The following is a 16,400-nucleotide window of genomic DNA, read 5'->3' on the forward strand; positions in this document are numbered from 1 at the left end:
CGGAGTCTTCGTAGCTTCCATCACCGCACCCTGTGTCCCACCATACAATCAGCTGGCCGGTACTCACGATGAGCTGTCTGTGTCCGCCTGTTGTTGCTGATAATTGCCGAAGGACCACCACAGAACGCTGACAATGCGTGCTCCAGCCGGTAGATAATGCATCACTTTCTTCTTTTATACACACTTAATACTAACACTATGAATATCAAATTCACTTATGAGCACAATATTCATCACGTTAATTATTTAGATTTGGTGTTGTATATTGATGGTGGGATGAGAATCCAAACAGATATTTATAGAAAAGAACATTCTCGAAGTTCCCTTTCATGCGCAACTAGCTGTCATCCTCCCTCTCTTGTCAAAAGCATCCCGAAAGCTCAATTTTTGAGGTTGAAGAGACTATGTTCTGAAAATGATACGTTTATCTCACAGTCTAAAGAAATGTCAGAAAGATTTCTTTCTAGAGGTTATAGTGAGACCATTATTCAGGAAGCTTTCGACCATGCAAATGGTCTTGATAGAAAAGACCTTGTTAAAAAGAAATATAAATCAAATAAAAATAGATCATATGCAAATGAGGACAATATATGTCCATTGTTTATTACTACCTATAACAAACAACCTAGATCTATTAGAGATATAGTCCTTAAACATTGACATACCTTGTCACTTGACAAGGATGCTGGAGACTGCAATAATTCTGGTCCAAAACGCTGACAAAATGTTTCCTGATAAAGGATGGTCTCGATCAGGACTGAAAAAACGAATTAGTAAAACAACGTATGATTCAGGAGTCGGAGCAGCTGAACCAACATGATCATGCAGACAGACAGCGGCGTTCTCTTTGGGCGGGCGTTTCAGGTGGACGACATTTTGAACACACTTTGAACTGCAAATGTATAGTAATCTTAGTGTTTCAGATTAGATTACAACAATTTAACACATTTTCGAACTGCAAAGGAAAAACTCTTATTTCTTGTTTAATGAGCTTGAACCTACCACAGCGTATCTGGCATGTCATAATACTGACATCAATTTGGTTAACATCAGTTGATTGTCTACATTGTGCTTATATAGTCTTAATGTACATAACAGACCTACACTTGTGCACATTTTGAGCGAGAGAAGAGAATGCTCATAGATTTCTTCTGCTGCTCTAGATGTTGCTTTGAAAGTCCACACAAATGTGACCGTCTCACGGTTTGTGCTAATTGTATTCATTACCGAGTTACTTTTCTAGATGTTACTTTGTATGCACACGATTGAGTCGGTTATTTGTTCCCTCTATGCTTGAACAGGAGTGGCCAACTTCATTCCTCAAGGGCCACCAACAGGTCAGGTTTTAAGGATATTCCTGCTTCAGCATGTGGCTCAGTCATTGACTGAACCACTGATTGAGCCATCGGTGCTTAAGCAGGGATATCCTTAAAGCCTGACCTGTTGGCCACCCCTGGCATAGAGTGATTGTATATGGTGGATTGACAGATTACGGAATTTAATTGTTTCGACTATGTAACCAGTATTTTCTTCATTGCTTCCATTACCGCTTTGGAGATATATATATATATATATATATATATATATATATATATATACCATTAAAGTCTGACATCATTACATGGCAATAACAGGGGACGTGACTCACGACAGTGACGCGTATTTCCCATGGGGAGGCTCTTGTTTGGATTGCTTTACAAAAGGCCATACATGTGTCATTTAGCCCTGTTTCACGAATGACCACATCCACACCTGACAAAGGGCTCAGGCCCTCGAAACGTTGTGCTATCTGTATATGTGTGTGCATTTTAACACAGTCCAAGATGCTGAAGTAATTCTGGTGTTATCGTGCGATGGGTCATGCTGAGCTTTCGTTGTTCTTGTTGTGTAGTAGACGGGCCCTTACCCAGACCCAGCCAGCACCATCTTCAGGTTTGCCATTGACTGGCAAGAGCATAGGTACCCACACTAACCGTGTGACAGCAGCACCCACAAGGGGGACACGGTACAGCAGGGCTCTACCACTGCTGGCCCAAATGCAGCCCTCGAAGTGCCGATATGGACCTTACGTACTCTCCTGCTAATTTCATACTAGTTGCAAAGCGCAATGTTAAGGTTATGAATATGTATCCAGGACGGAGTTTATAAATGCTGGCAAAATGCGGAGATGGAATATTCCAAGTATTTTAATGCATCAAAAATTAAGTTACAAGAAACTTGTGGCCCTTAAAATAGTTTTCCAAAGGAGCCTAAAGAAAATAAGTGTACAAAAGCCCTGGTGTACAGTGTGTGACAGCACTGGGGGGTATTTGCTGTCTCCGTTACTTCACACGAAGGCTGCAGGGTGTGTATTTGTCCACCATGCAGTGTATACACACATCCCTCAATGTGCGATGTCCCTTCCCCCAAATGGAGGTGCCCCTGGTGAATCCTATCTCCGTGGGCAAGGTAACCGGTTCCAACAAATTTAATTTTATTTAAAAGGCAAAAAAAAATATCCACAGTTCACCAGCGGACAGAGATGGGATGATATATCCGCACAATTTCCCGGTGAGGGGGAGACAGGGACAGGAGTGGTGGGAAGTTTGAGTTCTTTGAGATCGGTTTGTGGATTCTGGGGTGTTTGTTACCTTCACAGCACCTTCCACACCTCTTCAAAAGCCGTACAGATCTTGGCGCAAGTGAGCGCTGCAGAGAGAGGATACTGACTGATCGACACAGAGCGCTCCGTGTAATCCAAGTTAACCTGTGTGAGAGAGACAGATTACACGATGGAGGCCCCATCCTGTAAAACACAGACCCTATAAGAGTCATTTTATATAGAGTAGAGATGGATCGAGTGCTCTGAAGGGATACTGCGGTTTCCAAGTCCCACCTGGCCTCCCACTCTGACTGGCTGAGGGCTCAGAGCTTCAGCCACACAGCTCAGCATCTGAATATATACTTTACCACCACTGTCCTGTTCTCTCACCTGGAGACATTAACCTTTGCAAGGCCAAGGGGGCGGCCAGCAACACAACACTGCAGGGGTGTCAGATCGCTGGGGGTTAATTACCGCAGATCCCACATCACTCACCGATCCATGTGCAAAAGCCCCCACCACGAAAAGCATGGGTTCCTCAGCGGGCACCAGGTCTCTCACACAGTTGGTGATCTCCCCTGTAAAGGAGGTGGTGATCTTGAGGCAGCCCACGGGGAGGTGATCTGTCAGCGGGTTTTTAATGACCTGGGGGTAAGAGAAGTAGAGGAATTTAGGATAGCAGGATCGGGTTGAAATCTAAAAGGGCAACATGCGCTATTATTTTTGCTTCAACCCCCCTAGCTGCCACAGGGGCCTGAAAGGTATTGTTTTATATGGTATTATATAGCATTCTGAGTGTTCTGATCTAGGGGTGCTCAAATCCAGTCTTCAACTCCCCCCCCCCCCCAACAGGTCAGGTTTTCAGAATATCCCTGCTTCACCACAGGTGGCTCAGGCTTTGACTGAACCACGTGTACTGAAGCCAAGATATCCTGACCTGTTGGGGGGGGGGCTTAAGGACTGGAGTTGAGCACGCCTGTTCTGATCCCATCTGTTTCTCTCTCTCCCCACCCCCCTGCCAACTATCAGGCAGCTGTACTCCACCCTCATTTTGACTCACAGACAGCTGTGCTCCACCCTCAAACTGTTTCACAGTTACCCATACACATCTGTTCCCCCTCTCACCTTGAGTAGTTTCCGGGGTCCGTCAGCAGCTCTCACACTCAGCTTGTGCAGCAGTTGAACTGCGAGAGAACATAAAGCGAGAGTTGAGGGTTTGGGGAAGAGACAGGGTTTATATATACATAGGGTCCCACCACCCCAGTTTAAATATACAGAGGTCCCCTGCCCGTCAGGCTCACCCATTAGGCCGCAGAATCGGGGGAAGGTTCGGGGGATGCGAGTCTGAGGATTCACCTCAATCAGAACATTCCTCTGAGTGTGAATGTAAACCTGCAGCAAACCGGCTCGGTTCAGAGGACTGTCCAGGAGCATCAGCAAACTCTGCAGGGTGTATATAAAGACATTAAACACAGACAGACAGCAGGGGGCGTATACAGATATACAAACGCTAGGTAGACAGGCAAGGGTGTATACTTGCACGTTAGACAGACTGCAGGGGTTATATGTATGCGCTAAACAGTCAGCCAGGGGTACACACTAGACAGACAGCCAGGGGTGAGCGTGCTAGGTAGACCGACAGCAAACCGAGGGTTCTCACACACGCTAGACAATCGATGGTACACACGCCCGCATTAGCTAGTCAGATGGCCAGCTGGGGGTACGTAGGCACACGCACTAGATCGACATACACTCCCTGGTAGCCCTTAGGTCAAGTACCTGATGTGTGATGTCTGGTCGGACCTGCCCCGGGTCTCTTCCATTCTTTAGCAGCATAGCCTTGTGCTGGTCACAATTCAGAAGCTCATAAGTCTTCCCCACCTGTGAGACACGAGGTATATAATGATACACACAACTAGTATATATAAGCAGTGCAGTTGGTTAGAGAGCACCAGGTTTTGCATCAGGGGTCAGGAGGTATAAATGGCAGAATTAACACCTTCACTGCCAGAGGGGAACCGTGCTGCACCGTATGTACATATATCACGTGCAAAGCTTACAAACTCCCCATCCTGTATACAGACAGCGTGTGTACGTATACAGACGCAGACATGCATAACGTGTGCGGATATTTATACTGTCTGTATTACCCGCACGGTCTCCAGACTCGCTCCCTCCAGTAACACTATCAGCCTCTTCTCCCGCCGCCGTTTCCCCGCCGGTGGCCGCGGTCCCCTCGGATCCTCCCGCTCTTCTTCCTCCTCCTCAGTGGGACACACACGCATGCACCTTTTGGGCGCCGCCATCTTAACTGCGCCGGAAGTGAAGCAAGGAGTAGCATCTCCACGGCAACAGGAATCAGTTCCTGTTACAGGGACGCCATCTTGGGTGAGGCGGGTTATACTAAAGGTTGCCGGAAGGCGGGGAGCTGCGCAGGAAACAACGTCTCGAATCTGTCATGGGACCGGAAGTGCGCTTTATTATAGCAACCGGAACGTTTCTGCTCAGTTTCAGGCGCTGCCCGAGATTGACAGAATAAGGAGCACTTCCGGTGTCCTTGCACTGCCGGACCGAGAAGAGCAGACACGTGAGAGATAGAGGTGAGATGTCCGCGTGTATATACTGTATAGGCTTGTCCCTACATACGCCCGGGCAGCGTGTTTATATCGTCCGGAAATGTGTTGGAGCAACAAAGAAGAGAGTCTTGCAGCCATAGTGCCTGGGAGATCCCTGGGGAGGTCTTTAGGCAGCAGTGGGACGGGGTTGTAAAATATATAGTGTCGCTCCGCTGAGTGAGGTCTTCTGCCGGGGTGCTTTAGCTGTGAAGCATGCAGGGAAAGGATAGCAGGCGCTGCCAGGTCGGGTGAAAAAGTAGAACAGAACCAAACACCGTCTTGAGAGGCTCTTTGGGGAGCCGAAACGGTGACCTTTTTTGTAATAACCTTGTTCTATATTTACATAAGACCTGGAGTGCCTGCTATAATTTTCGTGTATATATATATATATATATCTATATATCTATATATCTCCATCCCAGGAAGCTGAAGAAACCCTAAAACATACCACAATAAATATATTTATATCTCAGGGCCCCGGCATACGGCGGGTTCTGTTTTAAGGGCCCGCCGTATAGTGAAAATCGCCAAAAAGTGGATCCGGCGATTTTCAGCGGTGCGCATGCGCAACCTGGCAATTTCCCCCTTGTGCGCGCGCGCGACCTACCTTCTGCGCATGGGCACCGGCGGCAACAGCCTCTGAGGAGACATGGCGGCCCCCTTCTCGGTGCCAGCGGATCGCCGGGAAGCGGGGCCTTGCTGTATGTGTGTCAAAAGGAGCGCTACTGAGCGTGGCCAAATGTATAGAACAAAAGACAGAAAAGCCCAATGTTACATCCAATATGACAAAAATACACAGTGAAATACTTAAATTCTCTTGAAAAATTTTAATTTAGTTTAACCCTTTGGCCAAAGCATTATAAACCTGCAAGCCACATCAAGGCAGGTCCTAACACTACCTGATTCAAATTCTCATTTAATGAGTATTTCACTGTGTATTTTTCTGTACTGTTAGTCGAGCTTAATCAAAAATGAATAGACAATACCGTTCTGTGGCTAACGAAATGCTTTTATTTGTGCAAGCTTTCGAGATACACTGATCTCTTCCGGCGATGCTACATTGAATAAAGCAAGAGAGGTTAGCTTCAAAACAGTGCATCTTGGAATGTATCTGTGACAGCATTCTATGATGCACTGTTTTTAACTTAAACCTTGCTTTATTCATTGTAAGAAATGGTAGGGGAACCCCTGCTGCAGCCTCTTGCGGTGAAAAAATGATATGAACGGTGCTTGGGTGTAAACTGTAGAATATGAAGGAGAGAAGGAACCCAATATAGCACTCAGGTTCACACTCTGGTGGTGAGTGAATGATTTAAAAACATAATCTTTATTAAACAACAATAATAAAATATTGGTCGAGCGACGTACTAAGGGTGGGTTGATCCTAAATAAAGAACACCATTTGGGTCTGGATCAAAATAATTAGTGTGTGCCAGATGAATTTAATAAATCACTGGTACTGAGTTCGCACAGTATTCCTGATGCGGACCTGTGTGGTAGGTGATTATTCCAGGTGTGTCCGGGTAAGTACTGAGATTGCAGGTCACAGAGATATAATATATAGTACTTAATGGTAAGCGTGACCTAACTGATAGACATAAAAAACAAATACACTATGTATATCAGTGGTAGTATAGTACAATCAGCTAAGCTCCTCAATGGAGAAGTGTGTGTGCCCCTATCAGTGTCAGAATGACCTAAGGTTAACCCTCTGCGTGCTAGACTTGAGGGGTGTGTGGACCTATATATACCAGCGTGGTAGGAGTCAGAGGTAAGTATCCTGACTAAGGTCATAAGGGTCAGTATCCCAATCTGGGAGACGCTGATGGTGGGGGGCAAGCTGTTGACTCACACTAAACAGAGTGATTTAAATTGAAGCTGAAGGAACCTCACGGATGGTATGCAGCACCCCAACACTGCAGGGCAGCTGCAGTATGCTGAAGGTACGTTCCCTCAGTACTGTGATGCCGGAACACTATCCCTATAAACACCTTCAGGAGGCTAAAAGAGACCGTCGGGGCACTTTTGTCCTGTATAGAAATGCACTCGCAGACTACCGCATTAACTCGCGGTCTCTGAGAGTCATGAGGAGGCAGTCCTGATCTGCGCGTGCACGTGTATACTGAGTGCCAAATGGGAGGTTCCTTCAGCTTCAATTTAAATCACTCTGTTTAGTGTGAGTCAACAGCTTGCCCCCCACCATCAGCGTCTCCCAGATTGGGATACTGACCCTTATGACCTTAGTCAGGATACTTACCTCTGACTCCTACCACGCTGGTATATATAGGTCCACACACCCCTCAAGTCTAGCACGCAGAGGGTTAACCTTAGGTCATTCTGACACTGATAGGGGCACACACACTTCTCCATTGAGGAGCTTAGCTGATTGTACTATACTACCACTGATATACATAGTGTATTTGTTTTTTATGTCTATCAGTTAGGTCACGCTTACCATTAAGTACTATATATTATATCTCTGTGACCTGCAATCTCAGTACTTACCCGGACACACCTGGAATAATCACCTACCACACAGGTCCGCATCAGGAATACTGTGCGAACTCAGTACCAGTGGTTTATTAAATTCATCTGGCACACACTAATTATTTTGATCCAGACCCAAATGGTGTTCTTTATTTAGGATCAACCCACCCTTAGTACGTCGCTCGACCAATATTTTATTATTGTTGTTTAATAAAGATTATGTTTTTAAATCATTCACTCACCACCAGAGTGTGAACCTGAGTGCTATATTGGGTTCCTTCTCTCCTTCATATTCTTTATTCATTGTAACACTGCCGGAAGAGATCAGTGTATCTCGAAAGCTTGCACAAATAAAAGCATTTCGTTAGCCACAGAACGGTATTGTCTATTCATTTATATATATATATATATATATATATATAACACAACCAACCTCGCACTGATGATACCCATCAAGGTTGAAACATGTCTGTGAGTGAGTTTACTGGCTTTGCATCTCATCCCAGCCTCTGTCTAAAAGCTGTGTTTAAAACAGTATGCATTGGCTTGAGGATTTGCTTGTGTAATACGAGCTTGAGACAAAAGGTGGCACTGTGTGCTCATTTGCATGTCATTTCCCAGAATCCCTTGCTGCAGTGGAAGCGCTGTATGCTGGGCGATAATAGGGAAAGATAGGGTTGCAGATCCCGTGGAATAGTCCTGGTCTCCAGTGACAGGCTTTTCTGGTGGCAGTAGTGGGATCGCCAGGCTCGGGGTTGAACTACACGCAGGTAGTTTGGACGGAATAGGTTTCAAATCCTGGATCGCAGGGCCACGAGTCACAGACATTCCAGTCACTGCAGTTATTTTCATTCTGAACCGAAGCATTCCTAGACGGTTGACGACACGATGCTGATGATGGCCTCAACCTACAAATCCTGGTCCAATTAACTGATTATTGTGCGATGTGAGGGGTACGGACCGAGGACTGCACAAAGACAAACATGATCGACAATTTGGTCTGGTATGAGGCTCAGTGTGCAGCCCCCCTGCTCGAACCGGCAGGGGAGATAGTTGGAGCAGACTTGACTCCAGAGAAATCTCTTCTGATTCCAGTTTAGACGAAGATGAGGTGCCCGCTGTGGAGGGGAGGCTTACCCGGAACTATGGCTGGCCACGATTCAGTACCTGGTTGCTCAAAAAAATCTCAATCACCGGTGTCTCTCTATAGTCATGGGTCTCATCGCAGCTCTGAGGCAAGCTGACCACCCCACATGTCATACAGCAGCTTTGCCTTCTACGATGAGGACAAGGACAACATGGATCGCTTTCTCCGTTTCTTCGAACACCAATGTGTGCTGCATCAACCCCCGAGATGGACTGGGTCAAGTACCTGGGGCCCCAGCTGAGCGGGAAAGCAGCGGAGGCTCACCGAGAGATGAACTGGAAGGAGTCCGGAGATAATGCAGTGGTGAAGGAACAGTTACTCGCCCGGTACGAGATCACCCCGGAGACCTACAGACTTCAGTTTCGTCCTCTGGAGAAGCTATCTCAGGACTCACACATGGACTTTGCATCTCAGCTAGCCCACCAAACCAAGAAGTGGGTTGCAGGGTGAGGTGAGCTCTTTTTAGAGCCTGTTGCACCTTATCATTAAGGAGCGGTTTTTGCTACGCTGCATCCCCGCAGTCCGTGAAAGGGTAACGGACTGACAATCTTCGACATTTCAGCAAGCGACCAAACTAACAGATGATTTTATGATGGCCTCAGCTCCGGTGGAGCCCTTAGCTGGCACCCAGCTGTAAGAATCGAATCCATTCATTTCATCCTAAACTGTGATTTTAAATTGCAACCAGTCTGACATACATTGAAAATATATATGTACAATATCTGTCTGTATCTTACCTGCCTAATCTGAACAGATGGCAGGATACTAGGTGAAACTCTGACAAAGATTTAATTAACAATTTAAGGAGACCTCTCCCTTTGTTGCTGTATGCAAGAAACCACGTTTCTAAAATTCGATAATTTCTATAATGAATGGTTCAAAGAGGAAAGATTCCCCCCCCCCTTTTTCAAAAGGAGGTGTATAAAGTTTGAGTGGAGAGGGTGCAGTAGGTCCCCAGGTGATTATCCATGAAGGAGACCAGGGATTAGTGTCCTCACTACACGTTGTAGGGTGTCAGGATTGTGTGGGTAACTATACTACAGAAATTGTTGTTCTCACTATTATTGTGGTTCTTTAATATTGTTTTCTCTCTCTAAAATTACTCTAAGTTCTAATATTGTGGTGTTTAGTTGAGTATTGGTTTTTCTGTGCTAGATAGTGATAAGAATATTATCGTTTTTTTTTTCTAAATTGTGGTGTTAAGTATTGTTTTTCTGTTAGAAATTGCTGTATATACTGTATTGTAACAGTGATTTGTTCATTTTAATACAATTTGCATATATTCACTTGTTTGCGTTTCTCTCTCACCTCCCCAAAAAGAACGTGAAATACAGAGTTGTTTTTCTTACCCAGCCTTCCCTATCATCCCGCCTGTGGCAGCTACCAGAACCGCTGCCTCGTCCTGGCGACCTAACCAGGTGGGTGCTAGCGCCCGAGGCTGACCGAGATTGCACACGAGGCGATGCTTCAGATTGAACCGCACGTAACACTCCTGGCTGGACTGTCTGAATGCAACCCCGACTACCAGTTTCCGAACCGGTGCGGCACAACCGGCCGCCTACGTGGGGATCGTGCCCCCGGCAGGACCATCGGACTCGCCTGTGCCTGTCACCCAGGCGACTCCTGACCCAAGCTACATGACCCCGATCTGAGCCATTACCGGCGGTGTGTACAGAATAGCCACCGTTAATATGGACCTAAAAGATCCCCGGCAACGGTACATTCGTCCATTGGGAATAGGAAGGCTGCCGGCTTGATGGATAACGGAGCCACGATTTCCTTGGTCCGCCAGGACATGGTGGATCCTGAGCATATTTTACCCAAGACCGACATCCAGGTAAAGCTGACTGATGGAGCCCCCAGATCCTTGCAAATTGCCCTTGTGCACTGCGATTGGGGAGTGGGTAGAGGGATCAGAAACTTGGGGGTGCTCCCTGGTCTGGATTTGGAAATTTGGTTGGACTATGATTTAGTGAACTTTGTGACTGATACCCCCAGCCGGCACAGACTGCAGCTGTATCCCCCATCTCTGACTCAGGGGAGATCGGTTCTGCTCTCTGGGTCAACCAACCCGAACCGGTGAGACCTGGAAAGTTAAACCCCAATGGCCATGAGGTAAGCAGTGGGGAGTCCAGTTCGAGACTCCGCCCACAGTGATTTTGGCGTCTCCAGGCTCCGAAGCCCACGACTGTCACCCATGTCCGATACGCGCACGTAGCCGAGCGGGTCGCCTATGTCCAGCGAGGGTGCCAGGCCGTAGTGGGGGGGCGGTGAGACCCCCACAACCATATGTAGATGGGCAGCTGCTGGCGTCGACCCAAGGACCCTCCACCCTGTATCAGCTATTCTGGGGGGATTAAGTACAAGACCCCAGCTTTGTCCGATAGCCACCTGTGGTATCGATCCTTGGCTCACCCTGGTGAAGCTAGTGCCCCAGAGATTTTGGCTTAAAAGGGAGATGTGACAATAGAGGCAATGTGCTCTTATAAGGGTAAAGCCACGCCATTGCCCTATCGTCTGGATGAATATACAGGCCCTGTATATTCATCCTGTCGTGGCTCATCTAGCCAATTGTTATGTAGAATATGGTTGTAACCTTTTATTATTGGTGAAATGTTTGTGTTTGTATTAACTTTGTATTCCTTGTTGCTGGGCATGCAAAGCTAGTAAAACATTTACCCAGCCTGCACGCCCAGGGATCGGGTTCAGCTGGTCCCACGAGGAGGTTGTGGACAATGGAGGGAGGGGGTGGGCGGTTGTCCTGTTAGAGGGCCGTTGGTTCGATAAGCAGGACCATTGTCTGCCCAAAGAGGTGCCACTTTATCTAATCAAGAGATAGCGAGCCGGCCCTGGGAACAGGAGGATGTAGGTGCTGTTCTCATTGGCTGGCTCGTAATTCCCGCCCTCCTTGCCTCATGCTCCCTGTCCTGATTGGCCAACACAGGCGAGCCCTCGTCTTGTGATTGGCCCTCCACGCAGCATCCATGTTGTGATTGGTCGCTGGCCCGTTTGTCCATGGAGACGAGAAGTATATGAGTTGCTGCTGGTTTCCGTATCATGTGGTTGCTGACTCTAGCGTATGGATTAACTAAGTGGGGCTCTCCGACGTTTTCGTGGAGTGACCCGAAAGCGAGGCTGTGCGCTCTTCTACCGCGGGAGATTCAAAGGTGCTGCTTGGTGACCTACATCCTGTGAGGCCTACAAACTCCGAATCCCCACAGGAGTGGAAGTTGCATCGGGTCGTCATTGTGGTGACGCCAGGCACCTGGACCAACTAGGGTTCCCCCTGTAGGGGCCAGGGATTGTGAGTATAGCTCTGTCGTGATATTGTGTTAGGTCGGCTGGCTCTCACCAGAATAAATATACTTTGACTTTGGTGTCCTCTCTGGTGTTTGATCCCGTGGAATAGTCCTGGTCTCCCGTGACAGGCTTTTCTGGTGGCAGTGGTGGGATCGCCAGGCTCAGGGTTGAAGTACACGCAGGTAGTTTGGACGGAATAGGTCTCAAATCCTTGATCGCAGGGCCACGAGTCAGACACATCGGTTATCTTCAGCGGGACCAGAGCCTTCGTAGACGTTTATGGCCCGATCCAGACGATGAATGTACTTTCTTTGACTTCGGTCTCCTGTGGTGTTTGATCCTGTGAAATAGTCCTGGTCTCCCATGACACCCCATGACACCCCATACCCCCTGAACCACTGATTTCCCTCCCCTCTGTTACATCCCCCCCCCCCCCCCAATGATTTCCGATAGAGTGCTCTTATTGTTGGGATTTAAGGATATTCCCCCTCCCATCTCGATCTGTCAACTATACTGTTTGAACCCCAACCCCACCCTCTTTCATTCTGTATCCCTCCTCACATATCCCTTCATGATTACTCAAAAAATCCAATAAAATATAGAGAAGTATTTAGAGTAATGGGAACGTGCGAGATTAGTGTGTAACACTTACACCTCCGCTCCCCCGCAGGCCATGGCTCAGAACCTGAAGGACTTTGCAGGGCGCCTGCCCGCCGGCCCCCGGGGCATGGGGACCGCTCTGAAGCTGCTGCTGGGCGCGGGAGCCGTGGGCTACGCAGTGAAGGAGTCTGTCTTTACAGGTCTGTCCCGGAGACTTCTGGGGTTATATTTCTCTGTCTGGATTCATCCATTGGAAACAGTGGAGTTTTTTTTACCACTTCTCCCCTGCTAACTTATTTTTCTCTCCCCCCTCTTCTTACCCTATCCCCCCCTCTCTTCTCCTCCCCCTCTACTTAACCTCCTCCCCCTCCTCTTCATCTCCTGCCCCTCCTCTTCTTCTCTTGCCCCATCATCTTCTCCTCTTCTTCTCTTGCCCCACCACCTCCTCTTCTTCTTTTGCCCCCCCTCCCTTTTTTTTTTCTTCTCTTGCCCCCCTCTTCTTTTCCCCTCTCCCCTCCTCTTCTCGTTGTGTCTCTCTCTCTCTAGTGGAAGGAGGTCACCGAGCAATTTTCTTTAACCGTATTGGTGGAGTTCAGATGGACAAAATTGTTGCTGAGGGACTTCACTTCAGGTACTGACCTCCACCCTAGCTCGCCCCGTCCTCTCGTTCTCCTCCGCGCCTCCTCTCTCTCCTCCCCCTCCCAACCCCTGGGCGTGTCTCACTCTCGCTGTGCTCTGTGTCCCGTAGGGTTCCCTGGTTTCAGTATCCGGTTATCTACGACATCCGAGCAAAACCACGAAAGATCTCCTCCCCGACTGGATCCAAAGGTAAGAGGCCTATGTGTGTGTCCCAAACCCAGAGGGACGGGTCATGTGCAGAGTGTGACACAGGTTTGTGAGAGGTTCCACTGTGTGCCATGTCTCAGATGTGCAAATGATGAACATGTGTGTGTGTGTGTAACAGTCGCACGTGTGCCGTGTCTCAGACCTGCAGATGGTGAACATCACCCTGCGTGTGCTGTCTCGGCCGTTGGCCTCTGAGCTCCCCTCCTTGTACCAGCGGCTTGGGATGGATTACGAGGAGCGGGTTCTCCCATCCATCGTTAACGAAGTACTGAAAAGTGTGGTGGCAAAATTCAACGCATCGCAGCTCATCACGCAGAGAGCGCAGGTTAGCGGGGGGAGAGGCAAAGGATTATGGGGGGTGGAATGAGGACTGGGGGTTAGAGAGAGGGCGAGTTGATAGAACGTGGGTGAGAGGGGGAGAAAACGTTGATGGCTCCACCCCCTGCGCAGGTCTCTCTCCTGATTCGCCGGGATCTGACGGACCGAGCAAAGGATTTCAGTTTGATTCTGGACGATGTGGCAATCACTGAGCTAAGCTTCAGCAGAGAGTACACAGCGGCTGTGGAGTCCAAGCAAGTGGGTGAGTGACGCTCAATGAGGGTGTGGGTCACATACTTGGTTCACAGGGAATTGGGTGGGTGGGAGAGTTTGAGTGAGCAGAAACTGTCCCTCCAGCTGTGACTACCGCCCCACCCGCTGTCTGGCGCACTCCCACATCCCCGCCTGGCGCACTCCCACATCCCCGCCTGGCGCACTCCCACATCCCCGCCTGGCGCACTCCCACATCCCCGCCTGGCGCACTCCCACATCCCCGCCTGGCGCACTCCCACATCCCCGCCTGGCGCACTCCCACATCCCCGCCTGGCGCACTCCCACATCCCCGCCTGGCGCACTCCCACATCCCCGCCTGGCGCACTCCCACATCCCCGCCTGGCGCACTCCCACATCCCCGCCTGGCGCACTCCCACATCCCCGCCTGGCGCACTCCCACATCCCCGCCTGGCGCACTCCCACATCCCCGCCTGGCGCACTCCCACATCCCCGCCTGGCGCACTCCCACATCCCCGTCTGGCGCACTCCCACATCCCCGCCTGGCGCACTCCCACATCCCCGCCTGGCGCACTCCCACGTCTGGCGCACTCCCACATCCCCGCCTGGCGCACTCCCACGTCTGGCGTGCTTCCTCCCCTCGCTGTCCTACGAGCTCCCCCTGTTAGAGGGCTGGACACGTACTGTGTGATATCACGAATATTAATCGGGAGAAGCGCTGGACATTGAGTGACCGTTGGAATTACAACGGGTTAGTGAGTCAGAGACAAGGCTAGTCCGGTCTCTGACACCCTTTACACCCCCACCCCTGCAGTCTTTGTGACGCTCTTTTCCCTGCGCTCCCCCTCTGTGTCTCAGCTCAACAGGAGGCTCAGCGCGCTCAGTTCCTGGTGGAGAAAGCGATACAGGATCAGAGACAGAAGATAGTTCAGGCCGAGGGAGAGGCCACTGCAGCAAAGATGATATCCTCACCCTGTGATCACCCTGCTCTTTTCTCACCTGCGCTCTCCTTCTCGCCTGCGCTCTCCTTCTCGCCTGCGCGCTCTCTCGTGCACGCGCACACAGCTCATTCAGCTGTCTCCTATTGTCCTTGACACTCTCATACATCGGTGACGCTCTCAGTAAGAATCCCGGGTACCTGAAACTGCGCCGGATCCGAGCGGCTCAGAGCATCGCAAAGACGGTGAGCGCTGTGCCGGTCATGTGGGCGCATGTCAGGTATCACCAAGCGAGTGTCATGTCTTGATGCCCGCTGTCCATGTTCCTCTGTTTCTTTCCGTCAGTCTGGCGCGCTGTCTCTGGCGCGCTGTCTCTGGCGCATTTGCCTTCTGTGACTCTCTCTCTCTCTGTCTCACAGATCGCAACGTCACAGAATCGCGTATATCTAAACGCTGACAATCTGGTTCTGAACCTGCAGGATGACACCTTCACCAGGTGAGGGGGGGGCTGGAGGGACCGCTGAGCTCTATAAAACATACAAAACACACACTGTGCGTGTGTGTGCGCGCGCATATACACACTATACAAAGTTGGATGATGCACAGTTTGCGTCTAGAATTTTATACTTCTTTCAATTGTCTCCTCCAATGCTGTATACCCGGTAACGGGCACACAATGCTGTATACCCGGTAACGGGCACACAATGCTGTATACCCGGTAACATGCACACAATGCTGTATACCCGGTAACATGCACACAATGCTGTATACCCGGTAACGGGCACACAATGCTGTATACCCGGTAACATGCACACAATGCTGTATACCCGGTAACGGGCACACAATGCTGTATACCCGGTAACGGGCACACAATGCTGTATACCCGGTAACGGGCACACAATGCTGTATACCCGGTAACGGGCACACAATGCTGTATACCCGGTAACGGGCACACAATGCTGTATACCCGGTAACGGGCACACAATGCTGTATACCCGGTAACGGGCACACAATGCTGTATACCCGGTAACGGGCACACAATGCTGTATACCCGGTAACGGGCACACAATGTTGTATACCCGGTAACGGGCACACAATGCTGTATACCCGGTAACGGGCACACAATGCTGTATACCCGGTAACGGGCACACAATGCTGTATACCCGGTAACGGGCACACAATGCTGTATACCCGGTAACGGGCACACAATGCTGTATACCCGGTAACGGGCACACAATGCTGTATACCCGGTAACGGGCACACAATGCTGTATACCCGGTAACGGGCACACAATGCTGTATACCCGGTAACATGCACACAATGCTGTATACCCGGTA

The 16,400-nt window shown here is 49.4% G+C and overlaps 2 protein-coding genes across 2 annotated transcripts; one reads left to right on the forward strand and one right to left on the reverse strand.

The window, feature by feature from the left end:
* Window positions 1-2,170: 2,170 nt before the first annotated feature.
* On the reverse strand, window positions 2,171-5,022 carry EMG1 (EMG1 N1-specific pseudouridine methyltransferase). Its single transcript, XM_075612653.1, has 6 exons — window positions 4,732-5,022; window positions 4,361-4,462; window positions 3,883-4,024; window positions 3,707-3,765; window positions 3,077-3,226; window positions 2,171-2,746 (listed from the first exon to the last, which is right to left on the reverse strand). Exons 1-6 carry the CDS (start codon window positions 4,885-4,887, stop codon window positions 2,633-2,635), a joined length of 723 nt encoding a protein of 240 aa, XP_075468768.1. The 5' UTR covers window positions 4,888-5,022; the 3' UTR covers window positions 2,171-2,632.
* PHB2 (prohibitin 2) lies at window positions 5,023-15,629 on the forward strand. The gene is made up of 9 exons (XM_075612652.1): window positions 5,023-5,181; window positions 12,801-12,930; window positions 13,277-13,361; window positions 13,479-13,558; window positions 13,717-13,901; window positions 14,027-14,156; window positions 14,984-15,087; window positions 15,231-15,308; window positions 15,483-15,629. The coding sequence occupies exons 2-9, from the start codon at window positions 12,804-12,806 to the stop codon at window positions 15,561-15,563; spliced, it is 870 nt and encodes a 289-aa protein (XP_075468767.1). The 5' UTR covers window positions 5,023-5,181; window positions 12,801-12,803; the 3' UTR covers window positions 15,564-15,629.
* Window positions 15,630-16,400: the final 771 nt, after the last annotated feature.

This window comes from Ascaphus truei, chromosome 8 (genome assembly GCF_040206685.1).
Source record: "Ascaphus truei isolate aAscTru1 chromosome 8, aAscTru1.hap1, whole genome shotgun sequence".
Lineage (NCBI taxonomy): Eukaryota > Metazoa > Chordata > Amphibia > Anura > Ascaphidae > Ascaphus > Ascaphus truei.

Bases quoted from the DNA above. Each gene is read 5' to 3' on its own strand.
- EMG1 (XM_075612653.1), bottom strand. From the start codon at position 4,887: ATGGCGGCGCCCAAAAGGTGCATGCGTGTGTGTCCCACTGAGGAGGAG. The intron at 3,766-3,882 runs GTGAGCCTGACG...GTTCTCTCGCAG, and splicing joins CCGATTCTGCGGCCTAATGG to TTCAACTGCTGCACAAGCTG. The intron at 3,227-3,706 runs GTGAGAGGGGGA...TCTTACCCCCAG, and splicing joins GACCCCGGAAACTACTCAAG to GTCATTAAAAACCCGCTGAC.
- PHB2 (XM_075612652.1), top strand. From the start codon at position 12,804: ATGGCTCAGAACCTGAAGGACTTTGCAGGGCGCCTGCCCGCCGGCCCC. The intron at 13,362-13,478 runs GTACTGACCTCC...TGTGTCCCGTAG, and splicing joins GCTGAGGGACTTCACTTCAG to GGTTCCCTGGTTTCAGTATC. The intron at 15,309-15,482 runs GTGAGCGCTGTG...TCTGTCTCACAG, and splicing joins CTCAGAGCATCGCAAAGACG to ATCGCAACGTCACAGAATCG.